This window comes from Pan troglodytes, chromosome 10 (assembly GCF_028858775.2).
Source record: "Pan troglodytes isolate AG18354 chromosome 10, NHGRI_mPanTro3-v2.0_pri, whole genome shotgun sequence".
In the NCBI taxonomy this organism is placed as follows: Eukaryota; Metazoa; Chordata; class Mammalia; order Primates; family Hominidae; genus Pan; species Pan troglodytes.
The window spans coordinates 21,613,704-21,640,527 of record NC_072408.2 but is presented as its reverse complement, the minus strand read 5'-3'; the positions used below and the strand labels follow the sequence as shown (position 1 = coordinate 21,640,527).

Genomic DNA, 26,824 nt, shown 5'->3' with positions numbered 1-26,824 from the left:
TTTCCCACTGACTTTGTTGTTTTTACAGTAAGCACTCACTATAAGGTAGAGCACTGTAGAAGAAATGTTACATATATATATAAATAACACTAAGCTTCAGCATACATGCTAATACACAAGAGGGTATGGAAGAAACAGCTCCTTCATTCACCAGAATTCATGTTCTCCTTTCACGCCTGCTCACACAGACCACATCTCCCAGTGTCCCTCAGATAGTTGTGCCACATGACAATTGTAGCCATTGGAACCTGAGACGAGTGCCACTTCCAGGCCTCGCCCATAAGAATCTGTACTCCTCCTATGCTCTTTCCCCTTTCCCTGGATGAATATGCCTAATGACAAAACCCTAGGGGATGCTGGAGCTTCGTTTTCAAAGGAACCTCTAGTAGTAGTTGGTGATTGTAGTTAGTGATTTTTCTGGTCATTAACAGGCATAAGTTGAGTCTTTTTGTGATGTAGGTTAGGCATACAATATAGTAAAGCTTACTGTTGCCTCCTATAAGCTAAAAGCACCTATACAATCTGGCAGCAACCCTGCATAGCAACTTTCTTTCGAAACTGGAGAGTTACATGTGATCTGAGTGCCACGGAATTGCCAAGTAGATGAAATAAGCCATACCATACAGTATGTAATGGGTGATTCTAAACAAGGTGGAAGATTCTTAAGAAAGAAAGAAAAAAAGCCACAAGGGTGAATAACCAGAATTAATCAGAGTACTCAGAATGTTAAAAACCCAGTAGTTTTATTTCAAAGTATAAATTTCAGGCTTGCTGGACAAAACCCCACTACAGGTAACACTTATACAGACACCACTCTACTATACATTTAAAAAAGAAACACACACACACACACGCACACACACACAAACCTTCAAAACCCTAATAAAAATAATAGGGCCACTTGCTGGAGCCCAGTTTGTATTAGACATTAGGAAGGTCTTACATTGTCTTATTATTTACACTTTCAATTGCAATAAAGAAAAATTAGGATGCAAGTTTCTTACAAAGGATTTTTATATTTAATTTTAAAATGGCTGATAAAATACTAAAGCCAGAATCCCCAAAAGGTGTTTGATTGCCCAGTTACCTTATTTACAAAACAAAACAAAACAAAAACAGACAAAAACAAAGACCTCAAAAAAATAATAAAGACGGCATTTAAATATGGGTACTTAGCTGACTCTACAAATAAAAAACAAAAGTTTATTTTAACATGGTAAATTATTTGAAAATGAGAAAACAAAACATGTGTTTGCATTATCCTATTCCTCCCCATTGGCTGGCTCAAGGGGATGAATGAGTTTCAGGAATTAGACAAGTCTGCCACACTAACAAACGCTTCATGAGAGTTGCTGATTTTTGTGTGTCCCAAAAGTTAAAAATAATAATAATTTAAAAAATAGGGCATTTGCCCAGTAAAAATAGTAAGGAAGGTAGAATCACACATCGGTTTTAGAGTTATTTGATATTGCAAATACTGGGACTTGACTTTTCTGGAAATTAGAATAAAACAGGCCAACCACAGGTCAGTGATAAAACAACAAAATCTTAGGATGTTGAGGATACTGAATTGGCCCAAGAAATAAAGTCAAGGAGAACATTTGGAAGGAAGGTCTTTGCAGTACCTTACTGTGCTAAAATCACAGAGTAAAAAAGTGAGAGATGAGGATACCACAGGCATTACTTTGTTGACCTTGTACAGTACTGGAAAGTTCATGAAACAAGATAAATGAATACCATGCAGTATTAACCCTAACCATGTTGCATAAATGGTAATTTGGAGAATATTTAAAGCAAAAGAGCAAACAACAAAAACTAAGTTAACACTTACCCAGTGCAGTAAGGGAACTGTAAGATACAGCCTGCTTAAGGAGGTCTGCAGACAGATGCACCTAAGATTTCAGCTGTTTTAGGTCACTTTTTTCAAAATATTTATTATCTGGCAATGGGGATGGGAGTGGGGAACACCTCTCTGTGAGGCAAATGATATCTCAACAAATACCGACTTTTCAAGGAAGAAAGCTCTCCACTTCTCTCATAAACTTATATACTACCTTAAACAGTATGCAGTATTTGGCATATTTTTTAAAAATGAGTCCAGAGAAATAGAAGGATATAGTTACCTCATAAAGTTAACTGTTAGCAACAGACGTCTTCGTATGTGATTTATAAATTTCTTGGCAAGAACAAGATTTTTAGAAGAGGCTTACTCACACTTAAGACAGAGTGAAAATTACTCTCACAGAATGCAAAGTATAGAATAATAAACATCACCGTTACCTTTAAATGCCATACAAACATCCTACATTGCAGGTTGCAGTATCAGGTTTCCAGAATTTCCAATAAGGCAATACCTACACAAATATTGCCAGGCTAAAAATGTAGCAAACTTGCATTCCCAAACTGGGAGAATCTAGCTTATTTGTAATACTTTGTGAAAAGATACTATGAAACTAAAAAGGTAACCGTGGAGTGGAAACTGCTACTAGAAAGCCTGTTATCAGTAGCTACTTCTACTTAAGTCCTCCATTCTCTGCCAGAAGAAACAAACCAAACAAAAAGCATCTATCAATATTAAAACCTGCCTCAATAAAAGCCTAGTGTTCTAACTTAGCACCTCTAGTAAATCTAATATAGCTGCTGCCCCTACGTGCCATGGTAGGCTAATTTGAGGACACCATCTTATAATAAATATACTTCTCCCCTAAATAATTGCGATTTCTCCCTGTACCTTCCTTCCAACTGGAATAAAACATTTTAAGTAGTTATTTTACTTTAGTAAATATTTTTAGAATTACTATTTGAGAATTTGTTTTCCTTAGACAGAAAACATAATATAGGCTAGGCTAATGAATTTTTTTTTTATTCTACTGGGCTTTCTTCATCTGATTATATAATGCTACGAAAGCTTTTTTAAAAAAAGATTAGTAAATATAAATAAAAATGTTCATCAAGAGAACCTTTTGTAGGTTAGGTAAGAAAATTGTTACCACGTGACCATAAAAACACCCAATAAAGAACAATTTTAACATGGGCCTTCAGTTTTGTAGACAGGAATAATCTTGAACACATACCAACATTGCAACCACTGCAGGTCAAAACATATACATGCAGATATAGACAGGTGTTCATATACATCTAGAAGATCATCAACTCCTCCTTTCTGAAATTTTCATTGCCATAACACTGGCAACTTCTTTAACATCATCATTAGTCCTAGAATGAGTAATATCTACATAATTGGTTGGCAAATTTGATTTATAGCATACTCCTTTGTGGTCTCATTTTCTGAGAGTGAAAGGTGGTTTGGAGAATTAATTTTTTGGCAATCTATAGGCTTTCTTCATCATGAATCAAATCTCACATCTCAGTATACTGACCAGTCAAAAGTCTCTAAAGAGTTTTCTTTAGAACTAGAATACTTCCTATTATAAGCCATCAAAAGTTGCAAACAAAACAACATTAGTAAGAGAGCTCCCTCCTGTAATTCTAGGAAAAATGAATGACTATTTTGAGAAGGTACAAATATGAATTCAAATATTGTAAAGGAAGAGGACTTCGAAGTTATTTCACAAACTCCATAAATTCCTTTCAAAATATTCTCAACCACATTCTCCTCCTAAAATTTAACTCAGCCCTCCAGTCCTAAATTATCTACACCCAAAACACCTACCTGACACCAGTACAGCTGGCCCTCATATTAAAAATCCATGACCTAAGCTGAATTTTAATAACTTTGAAGAGGAACAGAGAGATACACAGGAGGTTATATCTAATTGTTACATAAAATGACCTCAAAGGATATACTTTAAATTCTTTTTTTTGAGACAGAGTTTCGCTCTTGTCTCCCAGGATGGAGTGCAATGGCGCAATCTCAGCTCACAGCAACCTCCGCCTCCCGGGTTCAAGCGATTCTCCAGCCTTGCCTCCTGAGTAGCTGGGATTACAGGCATGCACCAACATGCCCAGCTAATTCTGGGATATACTTTAAATTCTATCCAAAGCTAACAATGGGTACATCAGACTCAACTTGGCACCATCAAAACAAAGTTAAAAGGTTAAAACGGGAAGGACGATAAGAGAATAAAGAGGAAATGAAGCTTTCCCCTTGATATTTTAGCTCATTCTATATTGTAATCTTACTATTTGCTTCCTTTGAAAGAATACTAAGGAGTTAGTGTTGGGTGATAGCTTTGGGTGATAAACTGAACTAGAATGGTTTTCATAATCTCTAACACAGTATGCAACACGGATACTAAAATGTGTGAAAAACTGTCTTCCACAATATGGTTTTCTCTTGGTCCACTTTACACAAAGTTAAATAGTGACCAAAAATAAAAGCATCTATAGTTTTAGAAGAAAATAGCATGTCAAATTTTTGGAGTTAAATGTGATTGTCGCCACCATGCCCAGCTAAGATGAGACTATGCATGCACCTGTGTGTGTGTGTACATACACATCCATGTACACACACACACCTTGGTTTAAAAATCACTTGAGTAGGCTGGATACAGTGGCTCACAACTGTAATCGCAGCACTCTGGGAGGCTGAGGCGGGTGGATCACCTGAGGTCAGGAGTTCGAGACCAGCCTGGCCAACATGGTGAAACCCCATCTCTACTAAAAATACAAAAATTAGCCGGGCATGGTGACAGGTGCCTGTAATCCCAGCTACTCTGGGGCTGAGACAGAAGAATTGCTTGAACCCAGGAGGCAGAGGTTGCAGTGAGCCAAGATTGTGCCACCGCACTCTAGCCTGGGCAACAAGAGCAAAACTCCATCTAAAAAAAAAAAAAATTACTTGAGGAGTTGTGCTATATTTGGTAGAGATGAAGGAGAAATCAAGGGTAAAAGGCTGCAAGGGAAGAGTAAGCAACAACGGACATATGGCCATATTTATTTATTTATTTTTGGCCATGTTTATCTTTGTAGTTAATCTTTAAGGCACAAAATAAATGTAAAAGCCAGATTAGGAAAGGGAGGGGGCCATTGCAGATCTTTTTTCACCTAATTAACAACTCAGGAGACCAGACAAAAGAAACAACAAATAGATCCTTTCCTGTGTTCGAATTAACCTATTTTAAACTATTTAGCCATTTTGTTTTTTATTTATTTCTTTGGGTTTTGTTTTGATTCTGTTTGACCCGCTTAACTAAAATGATACTATAGATCCTTCAAAAGCAGAATCATGCCAGTTACACATCTCAAATCCTTTGATCTACTTACTTCGTACTTTAAGAGGTAAATTTGAGAATAAAAATGGGAGACTCCAATGCAATAACACCTACATAAGGAAAAACACACATAAACACCCACACATATTCCCCAGCCTCAAAACTAAAGCAAGGTACACATTTACATTTCCAAACCCCAAAGCCTAAACTGTCCAGGAAAAGATTCTAGCTTTGTGGACTGAGTTTATTTTGCTTCTGGTTATAAACAAATGTAGTGTATACACACATCTGTCCAAGAAATCTTGCACAAGGTGGATTTTACATGGGGTATCATGCACAAGATTAAAAACAAGACCAAAAGGTGGAAATTTTAAAAGAGGAAAATATAAAGGCTCCAAGGTTTAACTGCTCTGGGTAGAAGAGATCACATCTGTTGACTGAGGATCACAGAAAGGCCCAAAACGTCCATAAATATCCTTGGCTCGTACTGCAAAGTAGTATTTGCTACCAGATACAAACTGGGTGAGAGTACATGCCATGGGCAAGGGAAGTGCCTTGACTTCCCCAATCTTTTTCCATTGTGAGGGCACAGTGGCACTGGGTTCCTCATGGTAAGCATAGAGATGGTAGCTATCAACAGTGGCACAGCTTCGATCCACCTCCAGGACACTCCATGACAGTACTATGCCATTTTGACTCTGAACTCGTGCTAACTTCAAGTGTGGCTTCTGAGGCAGAGATGTGCTGGCAGCTTCTGGGGGCAGACGCTGTGGTTGTGGAGCTTCTGGTAAGGGTGCTGGGTGCACAGGGCGTGGGGGCTCCTGAAGAAACAGGTCACACTGATTAATGATGATTGCAAAAAGAACTATTTTAGAATGTTAGAATTAAAACACCTTAGAGAACATACATAGAGGTATCATTTTATATCAAGAATTCTAGGAAATACCAAATACCATATCAAATTTGGCAAGTTCTATTTGGGGTTTTGTAATGAATCATGCTACAAACAATGATGCTGAGGTTATTCCTACTATACTTCCTAGACCTAAAATATTTTGAGTTTTTCTTAGGAAATAAAAAGCCCCTGCTGACGGAACATCATTTTGAGGAACACGGAAATAATGATCTATTTCTAACAAAATAATTTATGATTGAATTATCTATGTTACAGATTATCATTTCAGTATGATGTAACGTTTTTAAATATCATGTATGGCAACCAAGATCATATAAAATTGGAGAATACAAATATACTTTCATTTTTAAGTTATTTTGCAATGTAAGACAGTAAGTAGCATATTCTTATAAATAAGCACATTAACACTAAATGTGTACTATATTCTTGGCCAATTTACACGAAAAAGGTGATATTTAAACTGAACTGTGAAGGAGGATCCAGAGATGCAGAAATAATCATGTACCTTTCAGCCAAAAATAAAGCATGAGCAAAGGCATGTGGACAGTAAAGTGAGGGGACGTATGGACAAGAACAAGTATTAACTTTTTCTTGGACATAGGGTACATGAAGAAAAATCTGGAAAGGTAGGTTAAGGCCAGATGATGAAAAAACATGACTCTAACTTTAGGAAGTCCTATTGACTTTTCTAACACTGGAACATCATCATCATTATAATGATATTTCATACCAGTCAAACACTGACAAAATTGTGTCACAGGATAATGTGACATTGTTTTGGAGGCTAAATCTAAGGAGAAATCTTTGGTTATCTCTGTTACCTCTTAACTAATGAATTCCCAATATCATTGGATTCTTTAGAACAATTAATTGATGACAATGTAGCAGTTAGACGTGGCATAGTTTAGAACGAAAGAATAAAATTAACACATGGAAAAATGAAAAATGTCCTTTTTAATTTAGCTATGAATTAGAAATGGTCTATATTTCACTTCACATACCCCAACTGTGGGCCTGTTTTTGTACACTGTACACCACAAGCAAACTCAATGATTCTAAATGATCATCATCCCTAGGAACTATTTGTTCATAATGGTAAGATCAATTTTTAGAAATAAACTTCTGAAAAAGCAGGAAGACCTAACACTTCCCTTGGATATAACCACTTTAAAGAAAAATGCCAAATACAATAATATTTTATACCTCTACAGTTGAGAATTTTGCAAAACCAAGCATCAACACTTACAGTATGCACTTGTGGTGGTCGGTGATGCACTGTGAGCTGAGGTCCTGTTGATCCCAGGGTTAGTCCATTGTTTACAACATATGTGGTTGTTTGAGGCACTCGAACTGTAACACCTACAAACAAACAAAAAAATTACAGGATAAAATGATAATTCTATTGTAAATTTGGTGGAAAACTGATTAAATATTTGAAGGCAGTGAAGCAATGTTTTCAAGATTCGAAAGGAAAGATATTTCTAACCTAGAGGTCCTGTTCGTATTCAGCCAAGCTATCAATCAGCCTGTGGATAAAAAAACTTTCTTACATGCAAGCACTAAAAAAAAATTCTAACTACCACAAACCCTTTCTCAAATAGTCAATGGAGAATATGTGCCACCAGTACGTGAGAAAATAAAGAGAAAAACACGAGACACAAGCAACAGGAGGTCCAGCACAGGGAGAAATAAATGGATCGTTACCAGGAGAACTATGAACAAAAATCCTAGAACACTGGTTGTGTACCACATGTAAAAGGTAAATGGCCATAATGGAGCAGTGTGACTCAAAAGACAGACAAACTGGGAGTATCTTCATAAAAGTCTCTGCAGTCTCATCTTTTCAACCAGGACAGAAAGCCAGAATAAGTCATCCTTGCCATGTATTAATGAGGTTCCTCTCATTTTCTCCATGCCCAGCTCCTTGGTTGAGGATACTCACTTCACCCCACAGAAAACTGCTGTGACATATACCAGGGAAACAAAAACAGAAAATTTAGAGCCACCTACTGCCCTAACTATACTCCTGCCATTTATTCAGTACCTGGCCCATGCTGTAGTTCGGCCTGGTTCCTGGACTACAGTGAGCCAAGTTTCCCAGAACTCATTTCTAACCTTGTTGATTAATTTTCCCAGACAACGCTCTTGTAAACTTGAGAGAGTTGAAGCCAAACTATGATCCAGGGACTCCAATCAGTTTATTTTCTAAATGACAGCATTACTGTGTTTCTTTAAATAGCTATATTTTCCCTTGCTGTCACATTTTGCAAAACTACAACATATGTGTGATGGTTAATACTGAGTGTCAACTTGATTAGATTGAAGGACACAAAGTATTAACCCTGGGTGGGTCTGTGAGGATGTTGCCAAAAGAGATTAACATTTGAGTCAGTGGACTGGGGAAGGCAGATCCACCCTTCATCTGGTGGGCACAATCTAATCAGCTGCCAGAAAATATAAAGCATGCAGAAAAATGTGAAAAGGAGAGACAGGCTTAGCCTTAGCCTCCCAGCCTACATCTTTTTCCTGTGCTGGATGCTTCCTGCCCTGGAACATTGGCCTCCAAGTTCTTCAGTTTTGGGACTCAGACTGGCTTCCTTGCTCCTCAGCTTGCAGACAGCCTACTGTGGGAACTTTTTTTTTTTTTTTTTTTTTTGAGACAGAGTCTGGCTCTGTTGCCCAGGCTGGAGTGCAGTGGCATGATCTCGGCTCACTGCAACCTCCGCCTCCTGGGCTCAAGAGATTCTCCTGCCTCAGCCTCCCGAGTAGATGAGATTACAGGCTTGTGCCACCACACCCAGCCAATTTTTGTATTTTTGGTAGGGATGAGGTTTCACGATGTTGGCCAGGCTCATCTCGAACTCCTGACCTCAAGTGATCTGCCTGCCTTGGCCTCCCATACTGCTGGGATTACAGGCGTGAGCTACCATGCCCAGTCTATTGTGGGAACTTCTGATTATGTAAATTAATACTTAATAAACTCCCCTTTATATATATAAACATTCACTATAAAGTATTTTACATATATTTAATATTTATATATAATTAAAAGATATACTGTATATATAAAGTAGTAGGATATAAAGTATATATACAATTAGTTTATATGTGGTATATATTTTATGTATATACCCTATTAGTTTAATACATATATAATATATAAAAAATATATATCCTATTAGTTTATATATAGTATATATTATATGAATACTATATATAGGAAACATGTGTATATATACATACACACACACACACACACACACACACACATATATATATATATATATTCTATTAGCTCTGTCCCCCTAGAGAACCCTAATTCAGATTTTGGTACCAGGAATGGGGTCCAGAGGAACAGAATATTAAGGATGGAGTTCTTTCATTGGTTTTGGGGTTTCTGGAGTTGGCTGCTTAATGTGATTAGACCCAAAAATGTTAAAAACTCTAATTCTAATAGTATAGAGAACACTGATAGTCCCTGGTGTGAACTGTTTAGAGAGTTATGCAAAATAAATGCATTTGACACTCCTGATTCACTGCTTGTGGGAAGCAAGGAGTTTAGTGACTCTATACATAATACCTTGGACCATATGTGGAGAACCAAGGAACATAATGAAGCTGGTCAGTTGCTCCTAAGTGCAGTGGACAAAGTGATGAAAGAAAATGATGAACTCAAGGATTCTGTCTCTCAGCCTCAGAAGAAGATACTAAGGCTCAAAACTGCTAAGATTGCCCTGAATGAGAGTCTTACCTCCTGTAGAGAGAGCGCTGAAGTTGTGGAAAAACAGACACAAGCTCTTATCATGCGAGTGTCTGACCTGCAATGGAAGATACATGCACAGCCTTGCCAGGTGTCTACTGTTAAAGTGAGGGCACTGACTGGAAAAGAATGGGACCCTGAAACTTGGAATGGGGGTGTGTAGAAGTACCCTGATGAAGCTGGGGACACTGAGTTTGTAAATTCTGATGAAGCTTTTTTGCCAGAAAGAACAGCTTCCCCATCCCCAGTAGTGGCAACATCCACTCCCTGACCCATGCTGCCATCAGCCTTTCCAACTTTGTCTGAAGAAATAAAGCCTGTGATATGTGAGGCAAGAGTGATGGCTTCCCCTGAGGCAGTTGCCAGGCAAGACAATGTTGATTCTTCTCAGGAGCCCCTCCAAACACTTCTCTTTGCTTCTAGACGTATAACTACACTAAAGTACTGGTGGGCCCCTAGAGGTGAGGTTGAGAGTGTGACCTATGAGGAGGCAGGCTACACTCAAAAGAGAACTGTTTTGAGTTCTTTAATTCAAATATACAGAAATCTGAAGAACAGGCATGGGGATGGATATTAAGGGTATGAGATTATGGTGGAAGGAACAAAGTTGGATCAGGCTGAATTTCTTGATTTGGGCCCACTAAGTAGGGACTCTGCATTTAATGTTGCAGCTCAGGGAGTTAAAAAAGGTTCTAGTAGGTTATTTGCTTGGTCAGTTGAAATAAGGATTAAAAGATGGCACACTGTGAGTGAGCTGGAAATGATTTATCTCCCTTGGTTAATGTAGAGGAAGGGATCCAAAGACTAAGGAGATTGGGATGGTAGAGTGAATCAGTCACTTTAGAGCTAGTCATCCCAGCTGGGAGGGTCCAGAAGATATACCCTTGACCAATGCCTTGCGAAACAGATTTGTGAGGGCAGCACTTGTATCTTTGAAGAGCCCTCTAATTGCTCGACTCTATATGTCAGATCTAACAGCGGGAACTGCACTCAACTACAAAATTTAAATATAATGGAAATAACTGGATCCTAAGTTGGCAGGGGCCAAGTGGTGGCACTCAACTGTCAAAGGCAACGTGGGCATAGCTACCATAATGGACAGCAGAGGCAAAGTGGCAATCAGAAGAGTCTGACTTGTATAGATCTCTGGCATTGGCTAATTAATCACAGTATTCCTAAAGATGAAACTGATAGGAAGCCTACTGCATTCCTACTTAATTTATACAACCAGAAAGCTTCTAGGTCAAATGGACAAAGACGAAATTGAATAATAAAAACAGAATGATGACCCCTCAATCAATTTCCAGACTTGAGCCAGTTTACAGACCAAGAACCCCTTGAATGAAGGGGAGGCCTGGTCCCCTTGAGGAAAGACCCCACTACATTCCTGACAATTTACGCAGTGAATCTTTCTCCCATCCTTCCCCAAGGAGATCTCTGGCCTTTTACCAGGGTAACTGTGCATTGCGGAAAAGGAAATGATCAGACATTTCAGGGACTACTGGACACTGGTTCTGAGCTGACACTGATCCCAGGAGACCCAAAGCATCATTGTGGTCCTCCAGTTAAAGTACAGGCTTATGGAGGTCAGATAATTAATGGAATTTTATCTCAGGTCTGACTTACAGTGGGTCCAGTGGATTCCTGGATTCATCCTGTGGTCATTTCCCCAGTGCCAAAATGCATAATTGGCACTGACATACTTAGCAGCTGGCAGAACCACCACATTGGCTCCTTGACTGGTAGGGTGAGGGCTACTATGGTTGGAAAGGTCAAACGGAAGCCATTAGAGCTGCCTCTAAAAAGTAGTAAATCAAAAACTAAATCCCATACCTGGAGGTACTGAGATTAGTGCCACCATCAAGGACGTGAAAGATGCAGGGGCGGTGCTTGCCACCACATCCCCATTCAATTCTCCCATGTGGCCTATGCAGAAGACAGATGGATCATGGAGAATGGCAGTGGATTACTGTAAGCTTAATCAAGTGGTGACTCTAATTGCAGCTGCTGTACCAGATGTGGTTTCATTCCTTGAGAAAATTAACACATCTCCTAGTACCTGGTGTGCAGCCATTGACTTGACAAATCCTTTTTCTCCATTTCTGTCCATAAGGCCCACCAGAAGCAATTTGCCTTCAGTGGGCAAAGACAGCAACATACCTTTACTGTCTTACCTCAGGGGTGTATCAACTCTCCAGCTTTGTGTCATAATCTTATTCAGAGAGACCTTGATCACTTTTTGCTCCTGCAAGATACCACACTGCTCCATTACGTTGATGACATTATTCTGATTGGATCAAGTGAGCAAGAAGTAGCAAAAACACTGGACTTATTGGTGAGAGATTTGTGTGCCAGAGGATGGGAAATAAATCTGACCAAATTCAGGGATCTTCTACCTCTGTAAAATTTCTAGGGGTCCAGTGATGTGGGGCCTGTCAACACATTCCTGTTAAGGTGAAAGACTAGTTGCTGCCTTTGGCCCTTTCTATAACCAAGAAATAAGCACACGTCTAGTGGACCTATTTGGATGTTGGAGGCAACACATTCCTCATTTGGGTGTGTTACTCCAGACCATTTATCAAGTGACCTGAAAGGCTGCCAGTTTTAAGTATGGTCCAGAACAGGAGAAGGCTCTGCAGCAGGTCCGTGCTACTGGGCAAGCTGTTCTGCCACTTGGACCATAGGACCCAGCAGATTCAATGGTGCTTGAGGTGTGAGGGGCAGAGAGGGATGCTGTCAGAGCCTTTGGCAGGACCCCATAGGTGAATCACGGTGGAGGCCTCCAGGACTTTGGAGCAAAGCCCTGTCATCTTTTGCAGGTAACTACTCTCCTTTTGAGAGACAGCTCTTGGCCTGTTAAAGGGGCTTTGGTGGAAATTGAACTTCTGACTATGGGTCATCAAGTCACCTGAGATGACCATCATGAACTGGGTGCTTTCTGACCTGACCCACTTAGCCATAAAGTGGGTCATGCACAGCAGCATTCCATAATCGAATGGAAGTGGTATATATGTGATTGGGTTCGAGCAGGTGCAGAAGGCAGAAGTAATTTACATGAGGAGTGGCTCGAATGCCCGTGTCTCCCCTCTGACACCCTGCCTTGTCTTCCCCAGCCTGCACCAATGGCCTCAGGGGGAGTCCCTGTGATCACTTGACAGTGGAAGATTAAGACTAGGTCCTGGTTCACAGATGGTTCTGCACCATATGCAGGCACCACCGGCAAGTGCACAGCTACAGCACTGCAGTCCCTTTCTAGGACATCCCTGAAGAACAGCAGTGAAGGAACATCTTCTCAGTGGCCAGAACTTGGAGCAGTGCATCAGGCTGTGTGCTTTGCTTAGAAAGAGAAATGGCTAGATGTGTGATTATATAGATTCATGAGCTGTAGCCAATGGTTTGGTTGGATGGTCAGGGACTTGGAAGAAGCATCATTACAAAATTGGTGACAAAGAAATTTGGGGAAGAGCTCTGGGCATGGACCTCTTTAAGTGGTCAAAAACTGTGAAGGCATTTGTATCCCCTGTGAATGCTCACCAATGGGTAACCTCAGCAGAGGAGGATATTAATAATCAAGTCCATAGGATGACCCGTTCTGTGGACACCATTCGGCCTCTATCCGCAGCCACCCGTGTCATCGCCCAATGGGCTCATGAACATAGTAGCCATGGTGGCAGTAATGGAGGTGATGCCTGGGCTCAGCAACATGGACTTCCACTTACCAAGGCTGACGTGACTATGGCTACTGCCGAGTACACAATTTGCCAGCAGAAGAGACCAACACTGAGCCCTCGCTCGGGCATGCCATTCCTCGGGGTGATCAGCTAGCTACCTGGTGGCAGGTTAATTATATTGGACCTCTTCCATCATGGAAAGGGAAGAGGTTTGTCCTCCCTGGAATAGACATATACTCAAGATATGGGTTTGCCTATGCTGCACACAATGCTTCTGCCAAGACTACTATCCATGGACTCACAGAATGCCACGGTATTCCACACAACATTGACTCTAACCAAGGCACTCACTGTACGGCTGAGTAAGTGCAGCAGTGGGCTCATGCTCATGGAATTCACTGGTCTTACCATGTTCCCCATTGTCCTGAAGCAGCTGGATTTACAGAACGGTGGAATGGCCTTTTGAAGTCACAATTACAATGCCAACTAGGTGACAATACTTTGCAAGTCTGGGGCAAAATTCTCCAGAAGGCCATGTATGCTCTGAATCAGCGTCCAATATATGGTGCTGTTTCTCCCATAGCCAGGATTCATGGGTCCAGGAATCAGAGGGTGGAAGCGGAAGTGGTACCACTCACCTTCACCCCTAGGGATCCACTAGCAAAATTTTTGCTTCCTGTTCCTGCGACATTACGTTCTGCTGGCCTAGAGGTCTTAGTTCCAGAGGGAGGAACGCTCCCACCAGGAGACAAAATGATTCCATTAAACTGGAACTTAAGATTGCCACCTGGACACTTTGGGATCCTCCTACCTTTAAGTCAACAGGCTAACAAGGGAGTTAGTGTTGGCTGTGGTGACTGTCCCGGACTGCCAAGAAGAAATCAGTCTACTGTTCCACAATGGAGGTAAGGAAGAGTATACATGGAATACAGGAGATCCATTAAGGCGTCTGTTAGTATTACCATTCCCTGTGATTGAGGTCAACAGGAAACTATAACAGCCCAATCTAGGCAGCACTAAAAATGGCCCAGACCCCTCAGGAATGAAGGATGGGGTCACTCCACCAGGAGTAAAACCACTACCAGATGAGGTGCTTGCTGAAGGCAGAGAGAATACAGAATGGGTAGTAGAAAAAGGTAGTCATCAATACCAGCTACTACCATGTGACCAGTTGCAGAAATGGGGACTGTAATTGTCATGAGTATTTCCTCCTTCTTTTGCTAAAAACATGTTTGTGCATGTATGCACTTGTACAAACAAAATGTCTTTATTTCCTTTTCCTTCATCATGTGACATAAGATTTATTGACTTCCTATCAACATTTAAGTATTGTTAACTTTATGTAATAGTATTTGGCTTGGGGATTGGTGCGCTTCTGGTTGTACAAAGGATAATTGTATTATGTTAGGCATAAGTATGGCCTTATTACTCTCTTTATTTGAAGGCTGCGTATGATATTAGGAGATGTATATTGGTTCAGGTTGACAAGCGGTAGACTTGTGATGGTTAATACTAAATGTCACTTGATTGGATTGAAGGACACAAAGTATTAACCCTGCGTGTGTCTGTGAGGGTGTTGCCAAAAGAGATTAACATTTGAGTCAGTGGGCTGGGGAAGGCAGATCCACCCTTCATCTGCCGGGCACAATCTAATCAGCTGCCAACAAATATAAAGCAGGCAGAAAAACGTGAAAAGGAGAGACAGGCTTAGCCTTAGCCTCCCAGCCTACATCTTTTTCCTGTGCTGGATGTTTCCTACCCTGAAACATCGGCCTCCAAGTTCCTCTGTTTTTGGGTGTCAGACTAGCTTTCCTTGCTCCTAAGCTTGCAGATAGACTATTGTGGGATCTTGTGATCGTGTTAATATTTCATAAACTACTCTTTATACTATAGATATATATAAAAATATACTATATCTATAAATTTATAGGATATGTGTGTGTGTGCATGTGTGTGTGTCCATCTTATTAGTTCTGTCCCTTTAGAGAACCCTAATTCAGATTTTGGTACCAGGATTGGGGGTCTAGAAGAACCGAATATTAAGGATGGAGTTCTTTAATTGATTTTGGGGTTTCTGGAGTTGGCTGCTTAATATGATTAGACCCACAAATGCTAAGGACTCTACTTCTAGTAGTATAAAGAACACTGATAGTACCTGGCATGAACTGTTTAGAGAGTTATGCAAAATAAATGCATTTGACACTCCTGAATCACCACTTGTGAGAGGCAAGTTTAGGGACTCTATACACGATACCTTGGACCATATGTGGAGAACCAAGGAACATAATGAAACTGGTCGGTTCCTCCTAAGTTCAGTGGACAAAGTGATAAAAGAAAATGATGAACTCAGGGATTCTGTCTCCTGGCTTCTGAAGCAAATACTGAGCCTGAAATCTGCTAAGATTGCCTTGAGTGAGAGACAGTTATCTCCTATAGAGAAAGAGCTGAAATTGTAGAAAAACAGACACAATTGGCTAACCTACAACAAAAGAGACATGTACCAGACTCACCAGGTGTCTACAGTTAAAGTGAGGGTATTGATTGGAACAGCTTCCCTACACCCAGTGAGGGCAACGTACCCTCCCTGATCCATGCTGCCATCAGTTTTTCCAACTTTGTCTGAGGAAATAAAGCCTGTGATATGTGAGGCAACAGTGATGGCCTCCTCTGAGGCAGTTGCCAGGCAAGACAATGTTGACTCTTCTCAGGAGCCCCTCCAAACACCTCTCTTTGCTTCTAGATGTATAACTACACTAAAGTACTGGTGGGCCCCTAGAGGTGAGGTTGAAGGTGTGACCTATAAGGAGGTATGCTACACTCAGAGAACTGTTTTGAGTTCTCTAATTTACATAAACAGAAATCTAGAGAACAGGCATGGGAATGGATATTAAGGGTATAAGATTATGATGGAAGGAACAAAGTTGGATCAGGCTGAATTTCTTGATTTGGGCCCACTAAGTAGGGACTCTGCATTTAATGTTGCAGCTCAGGGAGTTAAAAAAAAAAGGTTCTAATAGATTATTTGCTTGGTTAGTTGAAATAAGGATTAAAAGATGGCACACTGTGAGTGAGCTGGAAATGATTTATCTCCCTTGGTTAATGTAGAGGAAGGGATCCAAAGACTAAGGAGATTGGGATGGTAGAGTGAATCAGTCACTTTAGAGCTAGTCATCCCAGCTGGGAGGGTCCAGAAGATATACCCTTGACCAATGCCTTGCGAAACAGATTTGTGAGGGCAGCACTTGTATCTTTGAAGAGCCCTCTAATTGCTCGTCTCTGTATGTCAGATCTAACGGTGGGAACTGTAGTCACTGAACTACAAAATTTAAATACAATGGAAATAACTGGATCCTAAGTTGGCAGGGGCCAACTGGCGGCGCTGAACTGTCAAAGGCAACGTGGGTGTAGCTACCGTAATGGACAGCAGAGGCAAAGTGGCAGTTAGAAGAGTCCGACTTGTATAGAGCTCTAGCATTGGATAATTAATCACAGTGTTCCTAGAGATGAAACTGATGGGAAGCCTACTGCATTCCTACTTAATTTATACAACCAAAAAACTTCTAGGTCAATGGAACAAAAGACTAAATTGAATAATAAAAAGAGAATTATAACCCCTCAATCAATCTCTAGACTTGAGCCAGTTTACAGACCAAGAACCCCTTGAATGAAGGGGAGGCCTGGTCCCCTTGAGGAAAGACCCCACTACATTCCTGACAATTTATGCAGTGAATCTTTCTCCCATCCTTCCCCAAGGAGATCTCTGGCCTTTTACCAGGGTAACTGTGCACTGGGGAAAGGGAAATGATCAGACATTTCAGGGACTACTGGACACTGGTTCTGAGCTTACATTGATCCCAGGAGACCCAAAGCATCATTGTGGTCCTCCAGTTAAAGTACAGGCTTATGGAGGTCAGATAATTAATGGAATTTTATCTCAGGTCTGACTTACAGTGGGTCCAGTGGATTCCTGGATTCATCCTGTGGTCATTTCCCCAGTGCCAAAATGCATAATTGGCACTGACATACTTAGCAGCTGGCAGAACCACCACATTGGCTCCTTGACTGGTAGGGTGAGGGCTACTATGGTGGGAAAGGTCAAACGGAAGCCATTAGAGCTGCCTCTAAAAATAGTAAATCAAAAACTGTATCCCATACCTGGAGGTACTGAGGAGATTAGTGCCACCATCAAGGACGTGAAAGATGCAGGGGCGGTGCTTGCCACCACATCCCCATTCAATTCTCCCATGTGGCCTATGCAGAAGACAGATGGATCATGGAGAATGGCAGTGGATTACTGTAAGCTTAATCAAGTGGTGACTCTAATTGCAGCTGCTGTACCAGATGTGGTTTCATTCCTTGAGAAAATTAACACATCTCCTAGTACCTGGTGTGCAGCCATTGACTTGACAAATCCTTTTTCTCCATTTCTGTCCATAAGGCCCACCAGAAGCAATATGCCTTCAGTGGGCAAAGACAGCAATATACCTTTACTGTCTTACCTCAGGGGTGTATCAACTCTCCAGCTTTGTGTCATAATCTTATTCAGAGAGACCTTGATCGGTTTTTGCTCCTGGAAGATATCACACTGGTCCATTACACTGATGACACTATTCTGATTGGATCAAGTGAGCAAGTAGCAGCAAAAACACTGAACTTATTGATGAGACATTTGTGTGCCATAGGATGGGAAATAAATCCAACTAAATGCAGGGACCTTCTACCTCAGTAAAATTTCTAGGGTCCAGTGGTGTGGGGCCTTCTAAGGTGAAAGACTAGTTGCTGCATCTGGCCCTTCCTACAACCAAGAAAGAGGCACAACATCTAGTGGGCCAATTTAGATTTTGGAGACAACACATTCCTCATGTGGGTGTGTTACTCCAGCCCATTTATCAAGTGACCTGAAAGGCTGCCAGTTTTGAGTGTGGTCCAGAACAGGAGAAGGCTCTGCAACAGGTCCATGCTACTGAGCAAGCTGTTCTGCCACTTGGACCATATGACCCAGCAGATTCAATGGTGCTTGAGGTGTGAGGGGCAGAGAGGGATGCTGTGAGAGCCTTTGGCAGGACCCCATAGATGAATCACAGTGGAGGCCTCCAGGATTTTGGAGCAAGGCCCTGCCATCTTTTGCAGGTAACTACTCTCCTTTTGAGAGACAGCTCTTGGCCTGTTAACTGGGCTTTGGTGGAAACTGAACATTTGACTATGGGTCATCAAGTCACCATGTGACCTGAGATGACTATCATGAACTGGGTGCTTTCTGACCCATTTAGCCATAAAGTGGGTCATGCACAGCAGCATTCCATCATCAAATGGAAGCAGTATAAATGTGATTGGGCTCAAACAGGTTCCGAAGGCACAAGTAATTTACATGAGGAAGTGGCTCAAATGCCCATATCTCCACTCCTGTCACCCTGCGTTCTCTTCCCCAGCCTGTACTGATGGCCTCACAGGGGTCCCTATGATCACTTGACAGCGGAACAGATGACTAGGTCCTGGTTCACAGATGGTTCTGCACCATATGCAGGCACCACTGTAAAGTGCACAGCTGCAGCACTACAGCCCCTTTCTAGGACATCCCTGAAGGACACCGGTGAAGGGAAATCTTCCCAGTTGGCAGAACTTCAAGCAGCACACCTAGTTGTGCACTTTGCTTGGAAGGGTAGATGGCCAGATGCATGATTATATATATTTATGGGTTGTAACAAAAACTATGAAGATATTTGTATCCCTTGTGAGTGCTCACCAACGGGTGACCTCAGCAGAGGAGGATATTAATAATCCAGTTGATAGGATGACCTGTTCTGTGGACACCACTCAGCCTCTTTCCCCAGCCACCCCTGTCATCACCCAAAGGGCCCATGAACAAAGTAGCCATGGTGGCAGTAATGGAGGTGATGCCTGGGCTCAGCAACATGGACTTCCACTTACCAAGGCTGACCTGACTATGGCCATTGCTGAGTGCCCAATTTGCCAGCAGCAGAGACCAATACTGAGCCTTCGATACAGCACGCCATTCCTCGGGGTGATCAGCTAGCTACCGGGTGGCAGGTTGATTATACTGGACATCTTCCATCATGGAAAGGGAAGAGGTTTGTCCTCCCTGGAATAGACACTTACTCCAGATACGGGTTTGCCTATGCTGCACACAATGCTTCTGCCAAGACTATTATCCATGGACTCACAGAATGCCTTATCCACCGTCATGGCATTCCACACAGCACTGCCTCTGACCAAAGCACTCATTTTATGGCTAAAGGAGTGCAGCAGTGGGCTCGTTCTCATGGGATCCACTGGTCTTACCATGTTCCCCTTTGTCCTGAAGCATTCAAAAGGAATGGCCTTTTGAAGTCACAATTACAACCCCAACCAGGTGACAGTATTTTGCAGGGCTGGGGCAAAGTTCTCCAGAAGGCCGTGTATGCTCTGAATCAGCATCCAATATATATGGTGCTGTTTCTCCCATAGCCAGGATTCATGGGTCCAGGAATCAGGGGGTGGAAGTGGAAGTAGCACCACTCACCTTCACCCCTAGGGATCCACTAGCAAAATTTTTGCTTCCTGTTCCTGCGACATTACTTTCTGCTGGCCTAGAGGTCTTAGTTCCAGAGGGAGGAACGCTCCCACCAGGAGACAAAATGATTCCATTAAACTGGAACTTAAGAATGCCACCTGGACACTTTGGGATCCTCTTACCTTTAAGTCAACAGGCTAATGAAGGAGTTAGTGTTGGTTGTGGTGACTGTCCCGGACTACCAAGAAGAAGTTAGTCTACTGCTCCACAGTGGAGGTAAGGAAGAGTATGCATGGAATACAGGAGATCCATTAGGGTGTCTCTTAGTATTACCATGCCCTGTGATTAAGGCCAATAGGAAATTATAATAGCTCAATTTAGGCAGCAATAAAAATACTCAAGAATGAAGGTTTGGGTCATTCCACCAGGAATAAACCACGACCAGCTGAGGTGCTTGCTGAAGGCAAAGAGAACACAGAATGGGTAGTAGAAGAAGGTAGTCATCAATACCAGCCAGGACCATGTGACCAGTTGCCAACTCAGGGACTGTAATTGTCATGAGTATTTCCTCCTTCTTTTGCTAAAAACATGTTTGTGCATGTATACACTTGTACAAGAAAATATCTTTATTTCCTTTTCCTTCATCATGTAACATAAGATTTATTGACTTCCTATCAACATTTAAGTATTGTTAACTTTATGTAATAGTATTTGGCTTGGGGATTGGTGTGTTTCCGGTTGTACAAAGGATAGTTGTATTATGTTAGGTTTAATTATGGCCTTATTACTCTCTTTATTTGAAGAATATGTATGATCTGAGGAGATGTGTATGGATTCAAGTTGACAAGGGGTGGACTTGTGATGGTTAACACTGAATGTCAACTTGATTGAAGGATACAAAATAGTGATCCTGGGTGTGTCTGTTAGGGTGTTGCCAAAAGAGATTAACATTTGAGTCAGTGGGCTGGGGAAGGCAGATCCACCTTTAATCTGGTGTGCACAATCTAATCAGCTGTCAATGAATACAAAGCAGGCAGAAAATGGGCTGGAGAAGGCAGATCCACCTTTAATCTGGTGGGCACAATCTAATCAGCTGTCAATGAATACAAAGCAGGCAGAAAAACATGAAATGGAGAGACTGGCTAGCCTTCCAGCCTACATCTTTCTCCTGTGCTGGATGCTTCCTGCCCTTCGACACTGGACTCCAAATTCTTCAGTTTGGGGATTCAGTTTGGCTTTCCTTGCTCAGCTTGCAGACAGCCTATTGAGGGACCTTGTGATCATGTAAGTTAATACTTAGTAAACTCCCCTTTATATATCTATTTATCCTGTTAGTTCTGTCCTCTAGAGAACCCTAGTATGTTTAAATGATATCAATTTTGGTGGCAAAATCATAAAGAAAAGCAGAATGACTAATAGAAAAGTAGGAACAGTGGTTACCTTTGATGGAAAGGAAAAGGGATGTAGTCAAGACAGGAATACAAGACCACTTACAGGATACTGAAAATTTTCTACTTCTTAACCTGATGAAGAGTTCATATGTAGTTCATTTTATTTTTCTTTACTTTAAATATACCTTTTATATAAGCTTGTGTTTATGTGATATATTCTACTACTGCTTATATACGTGGTTAATATATAATTTTAAAATGTCATATACATATGTAACATGCATGTAACATATATGTAACATATGTATGTAACTAATATATGATATATACAAGAAACTACAAGCTTTCTTTAACATTTTCCCTTCTTTTCTCAGCCACTTTCCATATCTTTAAGACTCTCATTGAAGGCTATCCTTTACCATGATTTCCATCATCTGGGGAAAATCACAATTGACCATTCCCGCTCTAACTAGGTAAGGTGTTTCTTAATAGAGTAGAGAATATACCAGTATCAAATTGTGTACTATACTAATACTGGCCATAAATAAAGTTAAATTAAAGACAACACTCAGAGCACAAATCAACTAGTATACATCAACAATTTTCTCTGTTTGACTCTCCTAAGGGAAGAAAAATAATAATAGATTAGTTTTGGTTATACTGCCATTTCTTTTTTGAAAACTATTTTTTAATTGACAAAAATTATATATATTTATGGTATACAACATGTTTGAAATATGCATACACGGCAGAATGGCTAAATCTAGCTAACTGACATATGCATGATCTCACATACTTACCTTTTTTGTGTGTGGTGACAATACTTAAAATCTGCTCTATCAGCTATTTTCAAGAATATACTACATTGATTTTAACTATACTATAGTTTCTATGTTGTAGTACAGATCTCTTGAACTTATAACAATACTTTTAATATGACATTATAAGAAATTTTTGCAAAATTTAACATTATTATATGCCATTCCAACTAAATGCTGAAGAGAACTACATGTATCTTGGGGCTATATACAAGAAAAATGTCTTACTATTTTGGGGATTGACCTGCCGAACAGCAGGAGCCTGCATAACAGTTCCTCGCAAGGGAGCCTGAGCTGGTGGTGCAGGAAGAGTTGTATAAACCACCTGGTGGTTTGCAGGAGCTCTTGGTACAGGGAGTCTTGTGGTCACCTGAGTTACTGGACGATGTGTTACATTCACGGTAGTTGGAGCTAATGCAAGGCAGAAAAAGATATTAAGAATACAGTAAATTCTACGTTAAGCAAACAGTATTAAATGGCAGTTATCTTTGCATAAAATCTAATTAACTAATAAAGACAGAAACAGAAATAACAGTCTCCTTTTATGATCTTCTAAGATAAAAATGATAGGGCCAATAAACATTAATAATATTAAAATCCAAGCTTCAGAGGCAAAGAACATCTCCACCACATCCAATTCCCTTCCCACTCTGGTTTGACCAGATAATAAGCAATGTGAAGATTTTTTAAAAAGGTGCAGAATTAAGAGTATGATGCCACAGGAGTGACTTAAAAGAGAAAAACCTCCTAATTTTAATTGTTCTTAGCAAAGTAGAATCATAAGCCCTCTCGGCCTTCTACCAAGGGGGTGTAAATCCAAAAGAGTATTTTTGTATTCCCAAAGATCAAGAAACTGACCGGCTATTGTTAATTCACATTTATTTTTCAAGTGAGCCAACCTATCTCTTTGACCATTATAATTCACATTTTGTTTAGCTGAACCAATCTATCTTTTTTTAAAACAGTAAATAAAATCCATTAAACAACAGACTTCTCCCTTCTCTACTCTGGTATTCCTCCTATTGTATGTTCCAGAAAGCATTAATACTTTGAGTAATGTTAATAAATATTTATCAAAAAATGAGTCATAAACATTCACTGACAGCATGTATCTATAATAATGATTTTTAGTGACACTTTCTTGTTAACAACTCTCTGAATTAGAATCATATCTTACAAATGACCACACAGTAACTATATAATAAAAAGTAACAAATCAATCTACTTTCTTATGGAAAAAATGGGTCCTATAAAAAAATAAAGTTGGAGGAAAGTACTGGCTATAACAAAGATAAAACGGTTTCTTTACTAAAGACTCTTCAGTCTTTACAGATACTAACTTTCAATGTGAGTCTTCAGAAACAGGAAGAAAGAAGAAAGTATTCACAAGAAAGAACATTTATTTTTTCATCTCTTTACTCCCCATTCCATAATCTACACTGCCCATGGGTTTGAATAATGACATTTCCTTCCAAAATATCTAATTTTGATGACTGTCATTATAACTTTGTATAAATGTAAAGAAAGACAGATAATACAGCTCCCAAGGTTGAACTTACTTATAACTGCCTATTTAGATAGAACAATGGTATTGAAATATGAGAACCAATATAAAATCTACACACCAGAAATAAAGTCACATAGGCACATTCTTTTGCCTGGAAATGCCAACAAGGTAAAATTTATTTTAACTGATAGGAAAGTCTGCATAAGCATCTAAGATTCTGAAATTCAACAAATCTAAACAGTCCCTACCAAAACAACCACACATTTGCTGCATCAACAATAATTTCATAACTCAAAGGTTAATTAACAAATAGTTTGCTAAATCACTATGGAAAATATCCTGATTCCTACAAGATATCTGGTGTTTTAAGTATAAATTTCACTGGATAAAACCCCACTTAAATTCAATGTTTTCCTTAATGAGAAGAGTACTTATGTAAGTACTGTGCAGATAAATCTTCAAGCAATGGACTGCTATACAGAAGACAAACCATGTTGATTGGTTTCTGAACAGTTTAGGAGATACAGGCTAAATCTTGAAATTTTTGAATTTACAGCTTCTTGAAAGGTAGCAAGCATATGATTCCTGGTGGTAGTGTTAGACTAGTTAAAGCTATTTCAAGATAAGACACATCTAAAAATTGTTGTTTGATCAGTCAGTTATAACTTCTTGGTTACACTCAGAATAAGTCATATCCATCCCTTCCAGAGAAACTACAGTCATTTCTGCCATTTACAGAACATTTGCTGTGGCAGATGACAAATCTGCTAATTTTTAAATTTTTTGTAGAGACGGGGTTTCACTGTGTTGCCCAGGCTGGTCTCAAGAATGTAACTCAGAATAGTATTATTTTCCACATGCATTAGTAATCACCAGAGTTTTATAGATATTAGGTGAACATTATTTTGCGCAGCCAAGTAACTTTGAGAAACACTTTATATCTTAAATCATTCTTGGAGATTTACATTATAAATTAGCATAGTAAAGGCTCAGAGAAGTCTGCATCAAGAAAAAAATCAATTTAGCTTTAAACTCAGCATTTCCCAAGCATATTTAACCATGGAACTTTGTATTCATGAAACACCTGTTAACACTGCAGAATAACTAGGAATATGGTTTACAGTTTCTAAATATTATAACTCAGAATATTATTATTTTGGATGTGAATGCTTTTTAAAATTACCTCCACTTTTATTTATATAATGTTAAGTAAATAAATATATACTTTTCTTTAAAATCATTCTTTACCAGTGCTGCTGCTTAAGACAGTCAGCAAAACTAAGTTATACTGCCTTCAAAAGGACATGCACTGTAGTCCTCAAATTAACAAGATGAATATTAATTTTCTGTCTTATCTTTCCACTTAACTCCATAGTCATAGTTCTCTACAGGCAAAACCAAAGCTTCTACTCAATGATTCAACAAATTTACCTGTAGGTAGTAAGTGTATGGTGGTCTGAGATGGTCCACTTGTTGGCACCCCAGATGGTTGAAGAGGCGGTGCTGGTTGTATGGGTTGCAATGGTCGTGACACAGGCTGAGAAGAACTCATGGTTGATACAGGAGTGTGATTTAGTTTTTTGGGGTCTGTTAGTTAAAAGTGAAATATTATGACTGACAAGAAAAAAATTAGGAAATACAAGTCTTTCCTCTATGGACAAATTTTACTTTTGCTTGCCACTTGGGTGTCACATTTACCTCTAAGAGAATAATTTATTTCCATTTTACTTACGTGTATTTTTGCTGATTTGAAAACTGAGTTAAGAGCATATGTAATTTGCTGGTGGTTCTATCACAGATTCAAATTCACGTTTACAGAAATTCAGAAATAATCTTACTTGTAAATCAGTACAATATGTCAACTAGAATAACTCATTACTTGCATAAATATATAATCTACCTACCTATAGGAAGAACACTCTTCTAGACAAATATCTATAAACTGATGAGTTTTCACTGTGATCTTGGATTTCAATTACTACAATTATTTAGGTTCTTTGATAACAGATAGTTGCTTATCATCACTATATAGTCTTTAAAATAGTCAAAGAATGACTAATCTCAAAAAAGGTCTTCAATAGCCTATGAAATAAATATTTGCATCTCAGAAAAAACTCTTAAAAACAGGAAACCACTATGAAGATTGTGACCCAAAAGTCCTTCTATCCAAAATAATCCCCATCAATTTCTGTCCTATAGAATTCCACACTAAATGTAAATAAAACCCAAGGCTTTAACAATGGATATTTTAATGCCATTGGAAAACAGTGTACTTTAGGAATGTGAGAATTTGAGACAGACCCAAAGGTGGGGCAACAAAAAGACCCCATGAGGCATGGATGCTAGGGAAATGGTGAGAGCACTGAAAACAAACTTTTAGGACTTTACTTTTTAATCCAGAATTAAGCCTACCTGTGTCCTCTCAAAAACCTGTATTTATTTTTTTCTTTAGGGATCCATTATAATAGTCATGGCTGTCTATTAAAAATTAGTGAAAGCAATAGAGATAATTTGAAACTTTTAAAGAATAATCATACTGGCTTGAGTTCAACCCGGATGAAGGATGGCATACATTTCTCAATTCAGTTTTAAATAACAAAACCGACTTTACTGTCATATAATCAGTTGTACAGCTATTTAACTTTTGTTTTCCAAAGCTCAACTAGACTGATTCCCCAAAATATTATTTTTAAAATATTTGGGTGTTTAAGAAAAAAGTAATGTCTTTAAGATAATAAGAAGTAACTCAGCACATGATATTATATTTTCCATGTGCAATAATCACCAGTTTTATAGATATGTAGCTGAATGTTATTTTGCACAGCCAAGTAAGTTTGAGAAATACTTTATATCTTAAATCATTCTTGGAGATTTACATTATAAATTAGCATAGTAAAGGCTCAGAGAAGTCTGCATTAAGAAAAAAATCAATTTAACTTTAAACTCAGCATTTTCCAAACATACTTAACCATGGAACTTTATATTCATGAAACACCTATTAACACTGCAGAATAACTAGGAATATGGTTTACAGTTTCTAAATATTATAACTCAGAACATTATTATTTTGGATGTG

The 26,824-nt window shown here is 39.6% G+C and overlaps 1 protein-coding gene across 22 annotated transcripts in view; it reads right to left on the bottom strand.

Moving 5' to 3' along the window:
* Positions 1–5,397: 5,397 nt before the first annotated feature.
* ATF7IP (activating transcription factor 7 interacting protein) overlaps positions 5,398–26,824 on the bottom strand; it is a 132,490-nt gene continuing 111,063 nt past the window's right edge. For all 22 annotated transcript variants that reach the window (XM_063786353.1, XM_063786361.1, XM_063786359.1 and 19 more), the window contains 4 exons: positions 25,180–25,335; positions 22,470–22,652; positions 7,337–7,449; positions 5,398–5,995 (listed from right to left, as the gene is read on the bottom strand). In XM_063786353.1, coding sequence (XP_063642423.1) covers positions 5,576–5,995; positions 7,337–7,449; positions 22,470–22,652; positions 25,180–25,335 — 872 coding nt within the window. In that variant the 3' untranslated portion in view covers positions 5,398–5,575. The remainder of the gene's footprint in view (positions 5,996–7,336; positions 7,450–22,469; positions 22,653–25,179; positions 25,336–26,824) is intronic.